The sequence below is a fragment of the Thermobia domestica genome, chromosome 6 (assembly GCF_964235325.1).
Source record: "Thermobia domestica chromosome 6, izTheDome1.hap1.1, whole genome shotgun sequence".
Lineage (NCBI taxonomy): Eukaryota > Metazoa > Arthropoda > Insecta > Zygentoma > Lepismatidae > Thermobia > Thermobia domestica.
The window spans coordinates 169136160-169157085 of NC_137459.1; the positions used below are offsets into that span (position 1 = coordinate 169136160).

General features: G+C 35.7%; 1 protein-coding gene across 1 annotated transcript in view; it reads right to left on the reverse strand.

The window, feature by feature from the left end:
* Window positions 1–20926, reverse strand: part of LOC145688316 (mitochondrial carnitine/acylcarnitine carrier protein-like) — a 109232-nt gene that overhangs the window by 70126 nt on the left and 18180 nt on the right. The window contains exon 4 of the mRNA XM_081762356.1: window positions 10146–10266. Coding sequence (XP_081618482.1) covers window positions 10146–10266 — 121 coding nt within the window. The remainder of the gene's footprint in view (window positions 1–10145; window positions 10267–20926) is intronic.

Here is a 20926-nt window from a genome sequence, read left to right on the forward strand (position 1 = left end):
AAATATTTAGAAATATACCAAAGTAATAATAGAATGTTGTATTGTCACTCGACTTCCAACGCTGTACAAAACTTCATTACTCTATGACGTTTCAAAATGAGTTAAATTAACGTTGCAAGATTCAAGAACATCCCCCAACCATTGTGAGCTAAAGAAAAGCATCTAAAAATCATAAACATTTCATAAATAATAAACGTTTCAGGAGGACTTCTGGACAGATGGATGAAAAACATTGACACATGGAATTTCATATATGTAGCAAGTATGTGTGTGTGACAGCTAGTATAATATATATATATATATATATATATATATATATATATATATATATATATATATATATATATATATATATCATCGGTATTTCAAATTATTCCGTTCATACTGATTCGATCTTTGATACTGATTCAGGGATTAATCTGTCATATAAGAATTAGTGACACAGCAGCTGAGTTTTCACGACCCTAAATTAACCCCATGGCGCTCAAGTATGAAGATACTGTTACAAGTCTATTAGCTGAGTTTTGTATTCTGCACATTGGCTCTTATCGCCTTCATTCATGGGTTGCAGTTATGAGTAATTTTCAGCCGATCCCAAATGCCTTACCAGGCTTAGCAACACCAAAATTTGTACCTCACCTAGAGTTGAAAATGGATCGGTTGGTGGAGTGATTTGGAGTTTAATGTCCCATTCAGCAGCGATGCTATATGAGACGTGAACATACAGCTTAATATGAGATCCGAACAATATGAGTTCCCACCGGGAACAGAATTCGGGTCTTCCATGCCAGGGAAGAGTACACTGACCATATACCAACGAGGCAGTTCTGTTGAAACTGGAATCAGGTCACTAAATGAGAAGTATTGGTCATGAGTTACTATTACAATTTTATACTATTTAATTAAGTATCTACTTACCATATAGTATCACTATTACAATCTACGTACATTCTAGTGCATGTACTTTGGGTATTAGTACTTGTATGAATGAATCTTTTGGTCTCTTGAATAAAGTTTCCTTGATCAAATGTTAATATATTGTCTCAGCATCACAGTTCCAATGGAAATACTGTAACTAACATTGCTATCAATCTCATCAAAATTTCTTGTACATACATCATACTTTTTCCCATAATTTCAAACCAAAGTAACTTCACTTTAGCATTCTATCTCTACACCGAATAACATTCAACATACTTTTCACAATACAAGAAGCTTCGTTCAAACCAATAATGGATTGACACCACATTTTGTTTTTATTGAAAATTCAGAACTTCCTTGATGACTAAGTGATTAACCTGCGCTCTTTCTGTATATGTGGTCTCTTATTTGATCTCAAGTGGGAGTGCTTGCCTGAGATACAAATGCTAGTAGTGGTCCGGATCCAATTTTAAGCAGTACATCCTGTCTCAAAAAACCTCGAAACTGAAAAGACGTTGAACTCTCAATCAATCACTCAAGTTTACTGAAAATTCACCGAGAAAAATGATTCCGCAAAATTTGACTATTATATTGAGGGAAGTAAATATTCCACATTCATGTAATTTGTATCTTTTACATTAATCATAATTTACATATTTTACCCTGCAGTAGAAAGCACACAGCCGTCAAACAAATTGAATTACGTGTTTGTTTTTTGAAATTTATACCAAATGTCAAGGTTAACAATGAAACACTCTGTATGACTGTTGTTTTATTTATCAAAATACACGAAAATATTTACGAAAATCTATTCATATAGGAAATGAAACGTTCATTAATACGAAACGGATTATTCAGAACCGATTAATATCTACGAAAGCCAAAATACGTAGATCACACACTTCCTTTGCTATTTTGACAGGATAGTATCGGAGGTTGAGTTTTCAAAACCCGTTCAGTGATGCGCACGCGGTGAACATTTTATTTAAAAGTGTGAAAAAGGCTCTTAAAAGAAAGGTAAGTGCCCAACATTTTAGAGCGTACAAGTACCGTTAAAACTTTCTTGTAGGGTTATATCCTCAAGAAACATTTGACCATGATACGTATGAAAATCGCACCACTGAAGATTTTATTTAAGACATCCCAAAATGAGTGCGGAGTGAACTCAACTTAGAAACCCACCACACAATGTTCTACAATATACTATGTTGAAAACGATACGTTAATTTGCTTTGCACGTTTCTGTCATCCATACTTTGTCACTATTTATTAATAAAAATGTCCATAGTAATTGCAAGTCACAATTATTGTGCGTTCCTAGGGACGATCGAATTATCAGTGATTCTTACAAAGAAGCATTCGAACAAATATATCCGAAAAAAAATATGGATGCCTTTCTTAAAATTTATACATAAATATGAATATTGAACAAGTGTTTCTACATTACCTATAAATCTTCAGTAAATATTTTCCAATACATCATTTACATTACCTCCCTGAGGTAATTCGAAGAAAACACGATAAAACTTCCCTAAAACGACTACCCAAAATTTTTACTAAAACTCTTGTCCCCTAGAGGAGTGATCTTAATGGAGTTCAATACTTTACCAAGGTTACTCAAATGCGGGAATGAATCTCAAGAAAGAAGGATGTAGTAACTGAATTAATGGTCTATTGTCTTTCCTGTCGCTTTTTTCTTAGAATAAAATTTTAGAAATTTACATTACAATAGAAGTGAAATGGTAGTTTAGAAAGTGCTAGACGGAAGGTATCACTCAGGTGGTGAAACTTTCACTTAAATGTCTACTTTTTTACTGTAATGGGGGATACGGAGACTCAATGGTACAGCGCTCACCCCTGGTACGATGAGTCCCAGGTTCGATTCCATGTAAATTTATCGTGGGCGACACAATGTCGTGCATGTTCTCGGGGTTCCCCTGTTTGGGTACGACTATTGTCCCGCAAAACTCCGAGAAACAACAGATAACTCCGAGAAAAGGACTGACGACGTCACGAGTGTATAAGCATTAGTCATAGTCCTCCGAATAAAGACTACAAACAAATGGGATGTATATCTTACTTGCCCCATACCAGAACACAGGATCCTATATGGCAAATATAAATACATGCTTGATTTTTTCCGCTCAGTTGCAAGTCTACTAACACGCACACGGTCGTCAATTGTGTCCCAGATAAAAACAACTCTCTTCGCTGAATACAATTGTCCTCCATTTGCCTCGTTAATGTAGTATCTTCCTGCACTTTCGAAAGACATTCTCGGGGACAAGCACATGCCAGGTGTGATCGCGTGAAAAGAGCGAGAGAGCATATACCAGCCCGCAACAACTAATTGTTTAAGTATATATGTAGATGAAATATTCTTACTGAGTACGAACGTTTAAAGAAAATAATGAACAAAAATAAAATTGGGGTAAGATTTAGGTAAATATGTATCACAATTTTAAGTTGAGTACATTTTCAATTCTAGGATAATACAATAATAAATGAAGACGTCTGCAAAATAGAGAGGAACTTTACAATTCTAGAGTGAAATTTTAACCTCGGCAGCTTACTCACTGCAGTAAGTCTGTTCGGTTTTCTTTTTCTTTCCTTTTCTTTCTTTTTTAAGGTTTATCATAAATCAGAATGAAAACAAGGCAGTATTAAAATCATCGAGAAAAAGTAAAAGACTGCATACACGAACATCACATATAAACTGGAAGATATACGACAGTAACTATAATCAAGTTAAAACTAAGCTAAGTTGTCTTGCACACCTCTGGTCTCAAAAAGCTATGTGGTCTTTGAAAGTTCAAATCCAAACAATTACTCTACATCGTTCCGAATTCACTCAAGTCTGCTCATAGGTAAATATTTCTTTTATCCTACATTTTCCCACAGCGCAATATGCTGAGTATGTAAGAGGAGTATGCCGTCTGCATGTCGCCACTAAACGAATATATAATCGGCATATATAGAACACACAAAAGAAATAAGTAAAAAATACAGTAAATGGTACGACATGCTTCAAGTCTATAGAGGGCACACGAAAACCAAGACAGAGAAAGAGACAAGCACCACAGTAGTGCCATCATGGCACAATCAATAAGGTCTTTTCCCTGTAAGCATATGTTCCTTCCGAATCCTATCTGTGTAAATTTATTTTTTTAAGAATCTGCGTTTTATTGACAAAAAGAAGGCGCGTACGTATATATATATATATATTGATAGATAGATAGAGAGAGAGAGAGAGACCGTCACATATGAGGCATGAATGACGTCCATCGGCGACCACACTACCTCCGTAACTTGGAAGCAGCCTAAGACCATTATGTTAGGTACCATCCCGATATCTGCCTGGTGTGAAAGAGGAAAACTTCACTCAGGATGCCGGCCTGACAAAGCTTTTACTTTTTCGACCGAATATCCCGACTGGAAATAGAAACCTGACCCGCACATTTCTGGACCTTTTTTCTATAAATTGTAAAATAATACGAACATCAGTATAATGCCCAAAATTTGCAATATTCTTCGCTATGAAGTTCACTTTACCTTAATAAATAGCGAGCTAGTATATGGAATGTGGAGAAGATTCCCCGCCACAGCAATGCAAACCTCTCCATGGGATAACAAGGAAGATCTATTTCGATTATTACCTACCTGTCAAAATTTTATATTTCTTCAAAATTCTTATTATATATTCTTCTTATTATATATCTTTCAAAATTCAAATTTGCTCAAATCCAGATTTTGACAACGCTGTTTTAATTTCAGCATTAATATCGCGGAAACAAACAAAACACTGTTTTTCGACTTGATTTTGCTACCTTTCTTTGCCAGGGTTTACGATTTTTTCTTTCTCGCCCCTTCCGCTTCTGTCGTTCTTCAACCGCTTCGATTTTGTCCATTTCGGAACAAAAGCATACCAATACTTTCACCTAAACCGACTCTTAGTAACAAGATTACACACACGTCGCGTCGCCTCCTCGCATCTACTAATGCTTGCTTCACTAGCCGCAGACAGTGGCACCATCTGTTACCCGCATCGGTGAACGGCGACTTCATACCGATGTATACTGTTTTTTCCAGAACTGACGCTGCAAATACCACTAGAGTCCACATGCCTTCTTTTTCTATGTTTTACCAGGAATTGAGGTAACCCCACTTACTTTGTTATTGCAGAGGGACCTTCAATTACTTCGGACATGCTTGCTGAATTTACCTTTTTATTTTTATTTATTTATTTATTTATTTATTATTATTATTATTATTATTATTATTATTATTATTATTATTATTATTATTATTATTATTATTTTCGTTTTGGAAGCTTGCTTTTCCTTGCATATGTCTGAAGTTGGCATTTACCTTTATATTTTCGCGTTAATACTGTCATGGGCTTCGGTTTATAAACAATATTACATTTGATTTGATTTTCTATAACTATAAAGTATGGTTTCCCACAAAATTTACACAAAAATATTATTAAGTTCTATTAACTACAGCTTACTTTGTAATACGTCGTGTATTTACCGGAATGTTTTCGACAGGCTTCCCTGCTATCTCCAATTGTAACTCACATCTCCTGCCGTCGACGAAGACTTCATCGAAACAAACCTTTCCATTACCGTTCAGATGTAGTAAACGATTCCCTCATGATCAATGGAAAAAGTATAAAATACGCCAGTGAGAGGTACAATCAAATTATGATATTCTCGAATTTTTCGAAAGTTGAAACCAACACAATAAGCACCAATTCAAAATATCCTCTGAGATGAATGAAATTAATTTGACTAAAGTTAAAGATACTCGGAAACACCAGCTTTGAAATATACTTTAAACTTGCTTGAAATATGAGTCTAACCTAACTTTCCCTGCAAAACGTCTTCACAGCTTGGATTGGGTAAGGAATCTAGCTAGATTGAGTGGGTATAATACCTGTAGTTAGATTTCGTGAACAATCATTAATGTAAGTGGTGTTATCATTTCTAGCGCTTCAAAAAAGGAAGAGCTTTTTCAATACTATGAAATAGGTAGCTACTTTAAGAATTTGTTATATCACGATTCTCTGGAAGGAGAAGCCTGAAAACCAGCAAGTGATCCCGCTATTAAGCATCGAAATGCATAACTGAAGCTCTCAGGTTGAAGCCCCAGCGTTGGTTAAATATTTTTCATAAAACAATAGTCTGCGTTAACTCTCATTATAATTAATAGAATAATCTTTCCGACAGTTATGATGAGAGTTCAGTCCATATGGAGACTGTTAGAAATAAAATGTGGTGTCAGTAAAACATACCAGCATCATATAATTTGCTTCTTTCAGTACGTGTGTGAACTTGTCAATACATCAGTATTTCTGGATGTCAAAATAATCCATACTTTATAACTAGCTGATTATAAAGAATCAAGTCATAACATAGTTAAAAGATTCAGTCTCATCTTCCGTTGAAAAATTTTAAAGATATTCACAAAAAGTATCCGTGTGAATGAGAGAGTGTTCGGTCTATTTAGAATATTCTACAAGAGATCGTAAGAGGCAAAAAGAGAGAGGTGAAAAAAATCCTAAAGAATATGAAAAAGCCCCCACATCGATCTGTGTTAGTTTCGGAAACATATGGTGGTGTAGTGCTTATTCGGTGCAGGCACTACCACTGAACATCATTCTGTTCTCCCTCAAGAAACGAGCCAAACCGGGAATCAAGGATTCCAAGAAGGATGTGGAAGCTCTGCTTACGATTTGTTACTCTTGCAAAGCAGCAGTTTTACAAGAATTGCTGAACCCTGCTGATGTTTTTGTACCTGCACTCCCGGATTCTGAACCTGAAATAGACACATCAGATTTGAAGCTTTAAACAATACTCACGACAGTGCAGTTTCCAGATTTTGTTGCCTACTTCGCTCAGATTATTGTATATTTTGTATCTTCGTGTGTTGCAATATATAAACGTTGTCACACAAGTCGTTATATGTTCCCCCTATCCTTTTTCTTTCCCCCACTACTTTAGGATATGCAATAACAAGGACATGGGTACTTATCCACCTTTATTATGTATTATTCAGCATTTTCGGTTTTCGCCATTTTATGTTCCAAAGCACAGACCAGGTGCTACACCACGTTTCTCCATAGGCATATATACACAGATTTACTACTGTTAATTACCACGTTGCACGTTAAGTTTATAAGCTTTGTAACTCAAAATCTCAATTTTTCACTTCAAAGGACCCTTCAATTCTTTATAATGGAATATAAACAACACATGAGTGGAACACATCTCGAGAGTGGGGAATAAACGCACGGTGCATAGAGATCTGATCGTAATGCCTTGAGAAAGAAGACCAAGAAGTTGGGAGGATAATATAAAAGAAAATCTTAGAGAAGTAGGTAATAATTCAAACGGCATACCTCGTCAGAGAATATCATCCAATGGAAAGGTTTGTATTTCAATGGCGATGTATCTTCCCATTCCGTAAAGTTAGGTCGCTATTTGTTAAGAGAAAACAAACACTACTGGAACAAATATTGCAAATTACAACCATTATAATGATGGTAATGTTATCAATAACCCATGGAAAAGAGATGCAGGACGTAAAGACATATAATGAGATGCATTCAGGCAAATTCGCAACTGTGGCATATTCTATATTTTTCTTACATTTGCACATGCTCTTTGTCCATAAAATTAATTTATTGTCCATAAAATGCACTTTCTTAAAAATATAAAAATTAAAAATAAATAAATGAATAAACAAAGAGAAGAGGCCTTACTGATTACACCATGAAGGCACTACTCAGATACTTTTCTCTTTTTCTATGTTGGATTTCATGCGCCCTTTACAGACTGGGATCATACATAGCATGCACTTTTTTCCTTTTACGTTTTCTTCTGTTGTCATATCTAATGCCTGTTCTATGTATGCGAAATATAATGGTAACGTACAAACGCCCTATTCCTCTTACATACCCTGCCATGTTGCTCTCTATAAATATAAATAAATAAAGTATATCAATTTATAATTCCTACAGGAATATTCCTATTAGCATAGCTGTGGGATTTCGGCATGACTTAACTTTATTTTTTTGGGCTTAAAACTCTGGAAGGACGTTAAGATTTTTGTAAACAGGATTGTACAAAAAACACGAACTTATCAAAAGGTAGGGTTGATAACCTCAATAATAATAATTAAAAAAAAAAAAACAGATAAATTTGGCATAGTGTTTTATTATATGCAAGTTTACATAAAAATGTTTTTTATATCACTACAACCTTTAATAGTAAGAATCTGGACACAAGTGAAACTCTTGCTCCACTTCGAATTTCACCTTTACCAATGTCGAATTTGCAGTCTTTCAACTTCATTATGCAGTAATTTTCTTTCAAAATCATTCTGCCTCAATCAATCATTTATTTTTCTTTCAAATATCTAGGATCAATATTAACAGATGAAAATCATATTCACGAAGAAATTAAATGTCGACTAAAACCAGGGAATTCGTCTTATTATTCAGTTCAAAATCTCTTGTCGCCGCAAATTGTGTCGAGGAATTTGAAGCTTATAATATATATAACGATAATCATGCCTCTTGTTCTATATGGTTGCGAAACATGGTCGCTTACTCTGAGAGACGAATATTCGTACCCAAGAGGAACGGGAATGGGGAATGGCGGAAACTCCATAACGAGGAAATACATAATTTACACGTTTTACCAAACATTGTTAGGGTCATCAAGTCTAGGAGGCTTAGGTGGGCAGGTCATGTAACTAGAATGGAAGAAAGCAGAAACGCTTTCACATTCTTGACTGGAAGACCAATCGGAAAACGACCATTAGGAAGACCTAGAAGCAGATGGGAGGATAATATTAAGATGGATCTCGCAGAGATTGGAATACAAAGTAGAAACTGGATGCAGTTAGTTATGGATAGAAGTCAAAGGAGAACTTTTGTAAAAGCGGCATTGAACCTCCGGGTACCATAGAGTTAGTTAATTTACAACCATTTATTTTTTAGCACCTAATGTTTTCCATTAATACCCTTTCCTATTTACTTTCTGTAGTATTTTGTGAGGTGTTGCATAGAGGACTCAGCAACCCTTCTTTCTTTAAGATCTTTGTACTGCAGTATGCATGTAGAATTGTATGAAACAAAGAAATGACTTGATTGTCTAACAAGTACTTAATTGAAGCTTATGTCGAAACACCCAGGATAGCTAACATACAATATGTACTGTATACCCATAACAACTACGATGTGGCAATGTGGAAAATGATGAAAAGAAAATGGAGCAGAATCCAAGCAACGCAGATGAGATTCTTAAGTATTCTCAAAAAGAAAGAAAAGAAAAATGACAAAGAAACTAAATCATGAGGAATATCCACAACCAACAGTGTTTGAAAAACAGCAGAAAAATCTAGACCGCGCTGGTAGACACATGTAGAAATTCAAGGATACAAAAACACTTACGTAATAACTTTCTATACATAAAAATGAAAAAAAAAAAAAAAAAAAAAACGGTCACGAAGAAGGCCAGGGAAGATGGTAGGGCTAAGTATACAAGTATACAGAAAGAAGGGGAATAAGATGGATGAAAGTCCTGGATGAAGAATGATGGAGTGGACGAAGTTGTTAAAGATGCCTCACACAGCCAATATCAGCAGGATGTTCGAATTGTTGTTGATGATGATTTATAGCATCATTAACATTTAAGAAAAAACAACTACGATCATAACACCTACCTCTGAATTGACCATCTCCTTAAAATACTTATACATCATTACCAGCGCATACACGTAGATTAATCGTATCTAGATCTAAGTGTACGATTGAAGAAATAAAAATAGAAATTATAATAATAATAATAATGAAACACCTTTTGGGAAAATGAAAGCCGAAAAACAAAAGCATATATCCAACCTATAGCTCTTAACATTTCTACAAATTAATAAAACCTCAACTATTTTAGAACGAAAAAAAAGCAATGTTTTAGGAAATAAGAAACATAAAATGTTCCAAATTTCCCTAAAACACAGCTTTATATTAGCACCTAACAATAAACGAAAATAATAATGATCGAAAGTTTTATTTCAATGACAACTGGAGACCAGAATCTGATTAAAATATAATCAATTATAATGGAAAGCAAATATTGAAATATATATATATATATATATATATATATATATATATATATATATATATATATATGTATAATATAGTAGCACATTACCTCTTAGGAGAGTAGCACAAAAGCCCTTAAAAATACTTCTCATTCCTCCTTCCCTGTATAACTGTCTAACGACGTCTGTTGGACCAGAGTATTTAACAGGTGCACCACCACCTTGCTGAATCTGAAATCAAAAGTTAAATCTTACAATCACGTAGCAATTACATGACTACAGAAGGACTTCAAAATACGTTTAAACAAATCGGCTACGTGTTCATGCGTTATTACGTAGAATTCTTAGATTTTTTGTATGTATATTTTTAGTACGTCTACTAAATTTCTATTTCTATTCTCACATTATATTTACATATTTTATCATTAATGTTGAAAATTTTCAAATTGTGAAGTATTACATATCAAGTTGCTTTAAAACATTGGCTTTGTCGTAATTTAATGCACTAAGTTTCTATTTTGCGGGGTAGTGAAGACTATATGCCTTCAGAGGGTCGCACTAGAAGTCACACATGAAAGATAAATGAGCTACTGAAGTTATGACAGCCCTTGACCTTAAGCAAACTTACATATCGTAAATGACTGAAGAAAGAAAAGGAAAACTGATTCCTAATCTGATGGTGTGAATATATAAAGCAAGTTCATGACACGAGTTTCGTTAAACTATTTCTGTTACTGAATACGGTACAAACACTGACAATTTTGAAGAGCTAAAAAACTGTCAGGATTCACAGTGTTGTACTCCCTTTGTTTCTAATCTTAAACGCAGAAAAAAAAAACTTACAGAATTTCTCTTAAGAATCAGCAATAATTCACAGACAATTACGACAGAAAATGGTCTATTTTCTAGTACGGGAGATACATTATTAGGATAACGCTAGTGAGTCTTACAAGATTGTAGTGTTAGTACGTCGGTCCGTCCATCTGTTACTCCACACGATACCTCTTGAACGAAAGCAAATGTCTCAATTCTGTTTGTTGCAATATACAGATAGAGCAATTATCTCGAACGAGTTTGCAAATTTCAGCTATTTCTGTTAATTAGTTTAGAAGTTGCAAGGAGGGGTCACTTTAAGTGGTTCTCATATATATAGCCAGAGTAGACCATTTATCTTGACACGCCTTCAACTTTCAAACTGAAAGACTAAACACCCTGAAATTTTGCACCATACAGATATCAACAGCGGCATGTTCCTATACCGTCCCTAGTTCGCAACATTGCATAACAAGTGTGGTATTTAAATCTTTGTTTTACACGTAGATTTGAAATATGCAATTAAGTGACGTAGTGTCATTTGAATATATATATATTATATTGTGTTGGCAATATTGTATCTCAGAGTATGCCGAACGTCCCCCTGCCGATATTTGCCATGTTAAAAATTTCAGCATTTATTGTCCGTTACTTTAAAAGTTACAATGGCGTATCAAGATAAATGGCCCACTGTATACAAATACATACATACAGTGGTAACTCGTGACATAATTTTTCAGAAGTTCAGAGCAGCTGGAAAACAATTTCTATTTTCAGTTAGTACTTTCAGTACTCTAAATAAGCAAAACAATAAAATCAATCAATCAAAGTAACCATATCAATCAAAGTATAAGAAAGAGTACCAATTCATAACAAATGCTCCATTTATTAGTAAAAGAAATCAATTCTGCTGTTCTTTAGTGCAGCCAACTTGTTAATAACGTTTTTGAAGTTTAGTCTTTATCATTTTTTTTTCTAGCAATATTATTGTTAATGTACTGAGACGATTGTGAATTATGGCAATTCTTTTAATGCTTCTATATTCTTCAATGTGGTAAAGCAACTTTCACAGGGTTCCTACTCTCTTTTCCCCCCAAAATTCCAGGACATTCCCATGCCGTTTCAAGGACAAATCACCAATTTTCCAGGACTTTGACACAGGAAGTACAACAGGATTGCAACTGTAGGCTCAAAACTCACAACAGTGAAATGAAAAGTACAGTGGCTAATGCAGTGAATATCAATGCCAGTACAGTATTAATACATAATAATTAAATACACAAAGCGGAGTGTGATGTGCTTTTTTTTTTTTTTTTTTTTTTTGTGGCCTCTCAATTCCCCTTACATCCACCCGATCCACCCACATCCAGCGCATGTATTTTCATTCTTCTTTCTACATGACATTTTAATTGTACACCGAACAAATTTACAAACAACAAAAATCTATTTTTCGCACATGGCATCTTCATTGCGTGATAGTGTGACAGATATAATTAGGAAAAATAAGGGGGTTATATTACAAGTTTCTCAACTGAGTATGGAGTTGTGTGATTTCTTCATCTATAGACATAATCTCTTTCTTCCTTAGCGAAGCTGCTCTACGGATAGCATTTGACTTTGTCTATAAAGTAAACGAAGACTTCTGCTCTGCTTCATGTGCAAGCTGGTTTGCTTCAGTCTCCAAAGCTTCACTTGTTTCCATCAATTTCCTTTTCTTCCTCTGCAGCTGCGGTAGATTTTCACTTTATTTCCTCTTGTTTTATGACCTTGTTACAAATAGCATTCATATGAAATTTTACTGAAGAGTAAGTACTGTTGCAAAAATAGACTGATTATGGAGGACTGATACTGGTACAAAGCACAATTTCTACAGGATAGTGCTTGTGAAGACAGCATCCAAGAATGGGTTGACAGATTAGTGGATGAAAGAAGAAGAGAGAAGTTCTCCCAGCCAACCAGCCTATTGGAAGAAAGAAACCCACCAACCACCCACACATGGGATCATAAATTATTATTCAGCACAAAAACAGGAATAGCAAACAAAAATACCAATGAATTAAAATCTTCATTATAAATCTTCATTAAAATCCTGGAAAAATCTGACATTCAGTACTAGCAGCGTTCACCCCGCTTCGCTGCGGTCACCCCCGAACGCAATAAACTTTGTTACTTAGATAATTTTTACTTTTTCGCTTTCAAATTGCAGTAAATGTTAACATTATAACGCCTGTCATTTATGTTAACCCGCCGAGTGACACGCTCATGCGGGTTGCATATAAATACGTTTATTTTTATACCTATGATGAACTAACAAAGGATTTGTACGTAATGGACACCTGAATGGTCAATTATCTCAAGACACTGGTAATTGAAAATTAAAGTGATATGATAAAAACCATCTAGGGTCCAAATCCTAATAACCCCCCAAAAATAAAAGAAATTGGTTCAGCCGTATTAGCGTGATGAGCGGACAAAGGATTTGTACGTTCTCTTTTATATATATAGATTGCTGTAATTTTCAAGAATAGAAATGCATTTTCAAGGACATTTCCAGGATGTTTCCAGGACAAAATCAATTCAAGAACATTTCCAAGTTTTCCAGGATTTCCAGGACATTGGGAACCCTGCTTTCAGCTTCTGAAATGCACATCGGAATATTTACTATGATTTTCATGAGGCTTATTGTGCGCCAGAAGGTTCATAAATCCTAATATCTTTCTCGGATTCACCATCAATTTCATGACGACACACTAATGACATCTGCATTCGACTCGAAACGTCTGTTGTCTCGTATACTTTAATTACCAGGTATGCTGGTTTTCAAACTCTTATAGTATACACGCAACATGTAATGCAATAAATTATTATGATCGTTGCAGAGGTGCCTTTAAATACGAACGCTTTGTCCATGCGTTCTTGCATTGTTGTCTCAAGATACTTCATGATTGTTTATTTTGTATTTACGTTCTCTGTCAGAGGTTGGGCTATAAAGGACGAAATTTACAATTTAAAAGTGAAATTACTGTAATGTACTTGATGCTCTCCCACCAGCAATTGAACGTGGGACTTGTGCACCAAAGGCATACGCTAGCCACGAGACCATCGAGGAAAGCAAAACATTCCATGAAGTCAACCAAACCGCGGAAAACACCCAGGGTTATCAGCATCTTCGAACTCTTAATGTAGACACACTCAAAATTTGATGCCATCAATCAAAAGTGAGCGAATGTGACTTTCCTTTTTCCCTACAAGTTTATTATGAGCCTTAATAGAAATGTAATAACTACAATTGGCTTGTGATATAATATTTGGCATGCTCACACACTTACACTAGTTAAATTCAACATAGTGTTAGTGTTTTATTATTATTATTATTATTATTATTATTATTATTATTATTATTATACAATTCTTATACTTCTTTACTTTCTCACTCGAATGCCCTAAGTATATTACGCCTTTCATATCCACTGCTAATTTCTTCCAAATAACAGGCAAGGAAAGCAAAACAACGATATTTTTACTTCACGATCTGTCAGTCATTTATTATTTCCGTAAAATCAATTTTGAAATTTGCTTTCTATGTCAGCTTTTCAAAGTATTCTCCGTGCGCGTCGAGGCACCGCTGCCACCGTTGTGGCAGCTCCCTGATACCTTTGGCGTAGAAACAACCTGGTTGTTGTCGTAGTCACTGGAGGACATCGTTCTGCAGTGCTTCATCTGTCGTGAATTTCTTCCCTTCCAGATGGTCTTTAAGGGGTGCAAATAAATGATAATCACTGGGGGATGAATCTGGACTGTAAGGGAGATGGGGCAGAACTTCCCAGCACATTTCGGTCAGAGTTGTTGTTGTCACAATGACCGTGTAAGGGCGGTCATTGTCATGGAGAAGAATGACATTTCCAGACAACATCCCAGGTCTTTTCTTGCGAATGGATTTCCGTACAGCACCCCTCAACAATGTGGAGTAATACAGGGCATTAATTGTGCTCCCTTTGTCCAGAAAATCCACATGGATAACACCCTTCATGTCCCAGAAGACACTTGCCGTGATCTTTCCAGCGGACGGCTCCGTTTTGCTTTTCTTGTTCGGCGGGGAGCCTTTATGCCGCCCCTCCATGCTGCTTTTTTTGGTCTCTGGTGTTGAATTGTGCAACCATTTATCATCACACGTGATGATGGATTGCAACAATTCATCACCTTCGGCTCGAAACCGCTTCAGAAGCTGTTCACAGATCGTCATGCGAGTCCACTTCTGATCAAATGTCAGCTGGCGGGGAACCCACCTTGCACAGATTTTGCGGAAGCGTAAGTGATCGTGAATAATTGTCTCAACACTCCCGACACTGATATTCACCTCGACAGCAATATCCCACACTGTTACTCGCCGGTTCTCAAGAATCATTTGCTCAACACGTGCGATATTCACTGGTGTGACTGCAGTCGGGCGAATGTGTCCATGCGCTTCATTTGTCACCAGCTCCCGTCCTTCGCGAAACTGTTCACACCATTCGTACACTCTTGTCCGTGAAATCGTTTGTTCACTATACTGTGCTTGCAATCTTCTGAAAATCTCAGCTGGTTTAACTTTCTCTTTCACAAGAAATTTGATTACACACCGCTGCTCCACAGCCACAGACACGCTGCTTGCCATCATGTTCGCTGCAACTGCTGCGCATGCGCCAAATACGTCATGCCGGGCGCTTGTTACTCGAGAAGGAATACATTACGTCACCCACAAGTTTCATCATGATCCGGCTATTCATCGATTATTTATGTACGAAAATCCCGGTCAACCTTAAACGACCCTTGTAAATAACAGCAAACACATTTATGAATCAACTACATACCACCACACAACACGTTTTCACTTTGTCCTCTTTGAAATGCACTGAAAGAATGGTGTCTCAGCACACCATGTACAATCTCCAAACTGCAGTTACGGAAAAAAAGAAAAGAAAAGAAAAGAAAGAAAGAAAGAAAAGAAAAATCGTACAGATTTTCCAGAAGTGTGTTACAGCTGAACAAACATTACTGCAAATAACATTATTCGTCTTTTACTATTTCGTATGTGTTAAAAAAGAATGATGAAAGAAGAAAATCAGTTTCAAAATTTCATTCAAGTTTTTACAATACAGAAGATAAGATTTTTTTTGTAGTACTTACAAAGTACATTCTTCTTAAGCTATTCGCATTTCTTATAAATATTCAGTTTATTTAGAAAGGAAAGCCACGCCCGTAAGAAAAACGAAGTTTATACGTATTTAAATACCGGTAATAATAATAATAATAATAATAATAATAATAATAATAATAATAATAATAATAATAATAATAATAATAATAATAATAATATGAAAATAAATTGAAATGCAATTTTATTTTGGTTAACTAACAATCTTTGGGAAAAAGTTCCGGTACGACTTCGGAAATCCCCTTCGGTGCGACTTCGGAAAGCCTTAATTTTGTTTCTTCCATTAGTTTATTTTTATTATAAGAAACTGAGAGAAAAAGAAATGCTGATAACTGATTGACAGAGTAAGTTATATACTACTATATATTTCTCTTGTCAATGCAAAAAAAAAAAAAAAAAGTATTATTTGCTTGTATAAATCATCATATTACTGGAAATTACTCAACAACATTTGTCAACACTGCAGGTTGAAATGTTCTTTTGAACCTAGGAAGACAGTGGTTCTTCTGTTTCACTGGCTTCATGTACTCTTATGTACTACATACAGAGTAGCCCATCACGTTCGCAGTGTTGTAAAGGTGGTATGATGATGGAGTGCATATAAGCAAGAGGGAAAGCAAGCGGAGAGTTAGTTTAAAATTTAAAGAAAACGTTTGGTGACTAAGTGTTACAGAAAAGAGAGGAAAAGAGAACAATGGAGTAATAATATAATACTCTAAATATTATTAAATAAATTAAGGAACAAGAAACAAAGCTTGTGAGTCACATGGTCTTGTGAACACACACAGAATCTTGCACAATGAACTCAATAGTGGCTATAGTTAGCATACGCACCTTCGGTGCGGGAAACCTGGGTTTGATTCCCGGTGGAGCCTACGTGGTTTCGATTCCACGTTAAGCTATAGGTATACGTCTCATATATCCTCGGTACTGAATGGGACGCTAAGTACCAAATATAAACCAACGTAGGGTGAGCTGTGGTGGTTATCATAGGGAGATTTATTATATTTGTTGGGACCATTTACAGATCAGTATTGTCTGCTCACCCAATTTAGTTGTATGTAGAGACGGGAGTAGTTCTGCTCTTACTGAAAAATATATAAAATTTCGTTTTCCCGTGCCCTTTCTTCCTGTCGACGCATTACACAATCGCACAAGTATTGTGTATTCTGAATGTCTTATCCATTCAGAATATAATACGTTAAAAAGAACAAAATATTACACTATAAGGTATAGTGACAAGAATAAAAGGAAACTGCGTAAGAAATGGCATTGTAATTCTAGTAGAAAATTACTGATGTCCCATCTCTATCCCGTCCTTCTAGTGTTAATTGATAATTTGTTTTCTTTAATTTTCTGTCATTTTATTTTTTATCATCAGTTTTGTACTAAAACAGTAACTTTTCTTAATAATCAGTTAATTTTCTCAACGTCCTTAGTACCGTTAATCGATTAATTTTAAAACTACTTTTAATTTTAACTTTAATTTTTTCTGACACTAAGCTTTAATTTAATGAATTATTTTTCATATTTTTAATTTTTAATTTAATCTGGTAAATTTTTCATTAACTTTTCCAACTATGTTGAAACCTTACATATAGTACTTGAGGTATGAGAGGGTGCATAAATTCTAGACTTTAAGCCTTACATACTTACAGTATGAGAGAGTACACAGAGTGAACCTGAAAGATGTGCACAAACTCCGGGAGAGATTCGTGACATCAAAAGAAGACAAAAGTCCTCTTGCATATTGTCGAATTCCGCGTCGTGTAAGAGTGACAGGGGTGCCAACTTGGAATCCACAATCGAATCCTGACAATTGGAACGGAACAGAAAGATATGCACAAACTGCGAGACGTGATTCGTGATATCAAAACTAGTTAAATTTGGCTATGAACACCAACAAAATGGTACATTACGTAGTTGCCCAGACAGAGGTAGTTTGTGCACATCTTTCTGTTCCGTTTCAATTGTCAAGATTCAGATTGTCGATTCCAAGGTAGCACCTCTGTCACTCGTACACGACGCGGAATTCGACAACATGCAAGAGGACTGTTTGTTTTCTTTTGATGTGACGAATCACCTCCCGGAGTTTGTGTACATCTTTCAGGTTCACCCTGTATAAGACCTAGATTGTTGTTGTTTGGCATTAATTTAACCTCAAATATGAGATCTTTTGGTCAATTTAAAACAAAAAAAAAAAAAAAAAAAAAAAAAAACCGCTGGTCAGGTTAAAATCTCACATACTCCGGGTATGAGAGGATATATAAAGCCTAGAGTATTGTTATTGTTGTTTGGCATCAGTTTAACCTCAAATAAAACATTTTTCGATTAAATATATATAATCGTTATATATAAATATAATAATATAAATATATATAGTTTTCGATTAAATATAAATATATATAGTCGGTATAGCTCAGGGTGTTAATGAACTATACCGACAATTGTAAGAGGCGATTCCTCACATCAAAATAATTCAAAAAGTTCCTAAGGAACTGTGGTGAAAAGTGCGTAGTTTCAGAGCTAGGGTTCTCCAAAATCGCGAAAAAGCCTAATTTCAAGAGGCCCTATTTCAAATTCGAGAAATCGTGGAGTAGTGATCCTTATCATCGAAAAGGAAGTCACGCATACACAATCCAAAAATGCATATTTCATTAATGTTAAATATGGGTGTGCAGAGTATTCCCTGCAGGGTGAAATTCCCAGACATGCGATCAACCGAATTTTGAGATATGCTCTGACTTTATGATTGGTCTAAAGTAGGCAAACGATAAGCCTTGGCAACAGTGAACACGGAAGCATTTGGCGCAATGTCGGAAGTGTTAAGAATTGTCAACAACACGGTCTCTCGTACTCGAGAAAATGCATGCTGTGATGTTTTCTTTTACACTTATAAGTAAAGAAAACATGAAATATACCTAACGAGATACATTGCATCACACGTTATTCCTAACACACACACACGCACAAAAAACATGAAGCTGCCGGTTCCTAACACTTCCGACTTCCCTCCGAAGCTTGTATGTCCATTGTTGTTAAGGCTTACCTCCTGCCTACTTTGGATCCTCCTTGAAATCAGGTTAAACCTGAAAATCATGTTGAGAGCATATCTGAGAATTACACCCTGTAGGAAATACCCTGTACACCTATTGAAAATTGATGTAATATGCATTATTGGATTGTGTACGCATAACTTCCTTTACACTCATAAGGACCACCAGCCACAGTTTCTGGAATTCGAAATTGGGCCTGTTGACATTAGGCTTTTTCGCGATTTCGGACAGCCCTAGTTCTGAAACTATGCACATTTCGCAATACGTCCATAGGTTTTTCTCTTATTTTGATGTGAGGAATCACCTCTTAGAGTTTGTCCGTGTAGTTCATTAACACCGTATATATATATATATATATATATATATATATATATATATATATATATATATATATTGGTGAAGTTAAAACATCATACTTCGAGTACGAGAGAGTATATAATACTGAATACTTTAACTACCAGGATAGATTCATTCAGAAATAAGTTCCGCGTGACCCTCTTTGCTGTATATACCAGAGTTTATTCTTTACTGATATCAATAAAATACACATCCCTTCCCGTTGTCCTACTAGCTAGCGCGCTCGCCTTTGGTGCACAAGGTCCCGGGTGCGATTCCCGGTAGATTCCATCTTAAACTTCAGATTCACATCTCAAATAGGCTCAGTGCAGAAAATCGACGCTAACCTTCAATCAATAATAACATAATAAAGAAAATTTTCTAGAAAATATTGAAACATATGCCTACATGTTGTGTAAAGATTTTTGTCATACACTTAGTAGATATACACATATTGTTTATTTTGGGAATTTCAAATTAATTCTTATGGAATTTTAATAAAAAATATCTGGCTCAATTTGAGGAAAACAATGCACAGTAATGCTTCGTTACGTCACAACCTGATGGACACGTTGAATGTGTTTTTAATGGAACGTTCCGTAGTTGAACTTCATGTTTAAAACTAGCCCTTTTCTCTTTCTGTTCATGGGAGGCGCGGTGGCTCAGTGGTGGAGTGCCTACCTCCGGTACGTGAGATTCCTGGTTCTATCTCCGGCAAAGTAAGTTTGTGGAAGACAACATTGTGTCCGTGCGCTTTCTCGGAGTACTCTCGTTTTCTCCCACTTTCTCTGCACCAATTCTTCCACCGTCATTCCCTTGCCTAAATCACCCTTCTCCCGTAGCCTAACAGGCATAATCGTGGGACGTTAAACTGACATATTTCATTTTATTTCATATTTCTGTTCCTTCCAAGATATTGTTTGTTGGCTCTTAAGTGGAAAATTACTTGTGTAATTCTTGGAACCACAGATGCTAATTATTGTCCCCAGTTTCAGCGTGAGAATATCAAAGATGTCTTCGACACAAGCAGTTAGGAGGGTTCTTTTCCCAAATTTGTTGATAGGTAAGGATTTAACGTCCCTCAGCACCGGGCCTATGTGAGAAGGGACCTACTGTACAAAGTGGGATCCGCAACACTGTTCGAGTTTGTATCCAAACCAAGTACCTGAAACAAAAACTGAACCCAAGAGTACGTGCAAACCAAGTACATGCGTTTGTCATTTAGCCTGGAAAGAGAATTTTCCGGAATCTATGTTCTTCCCAAAATTCCAGTTAGACCTAGGAATTGATAAAGTAGACACAGTTGTCTAAATTAACCACATTTGGTTAAGCAGATAATTCTAAAATTATGCAAGTGCAGTAATACTGGCGTATGTGTACACCTCTTGGATTCCATAGAAACTGAAGCTAATTTTACAGGTACCGTATATGTAAATTATTAGCCTGATTGACGTTCAGTATTTGAAAGTGAATATCTGACAGATATAATCGA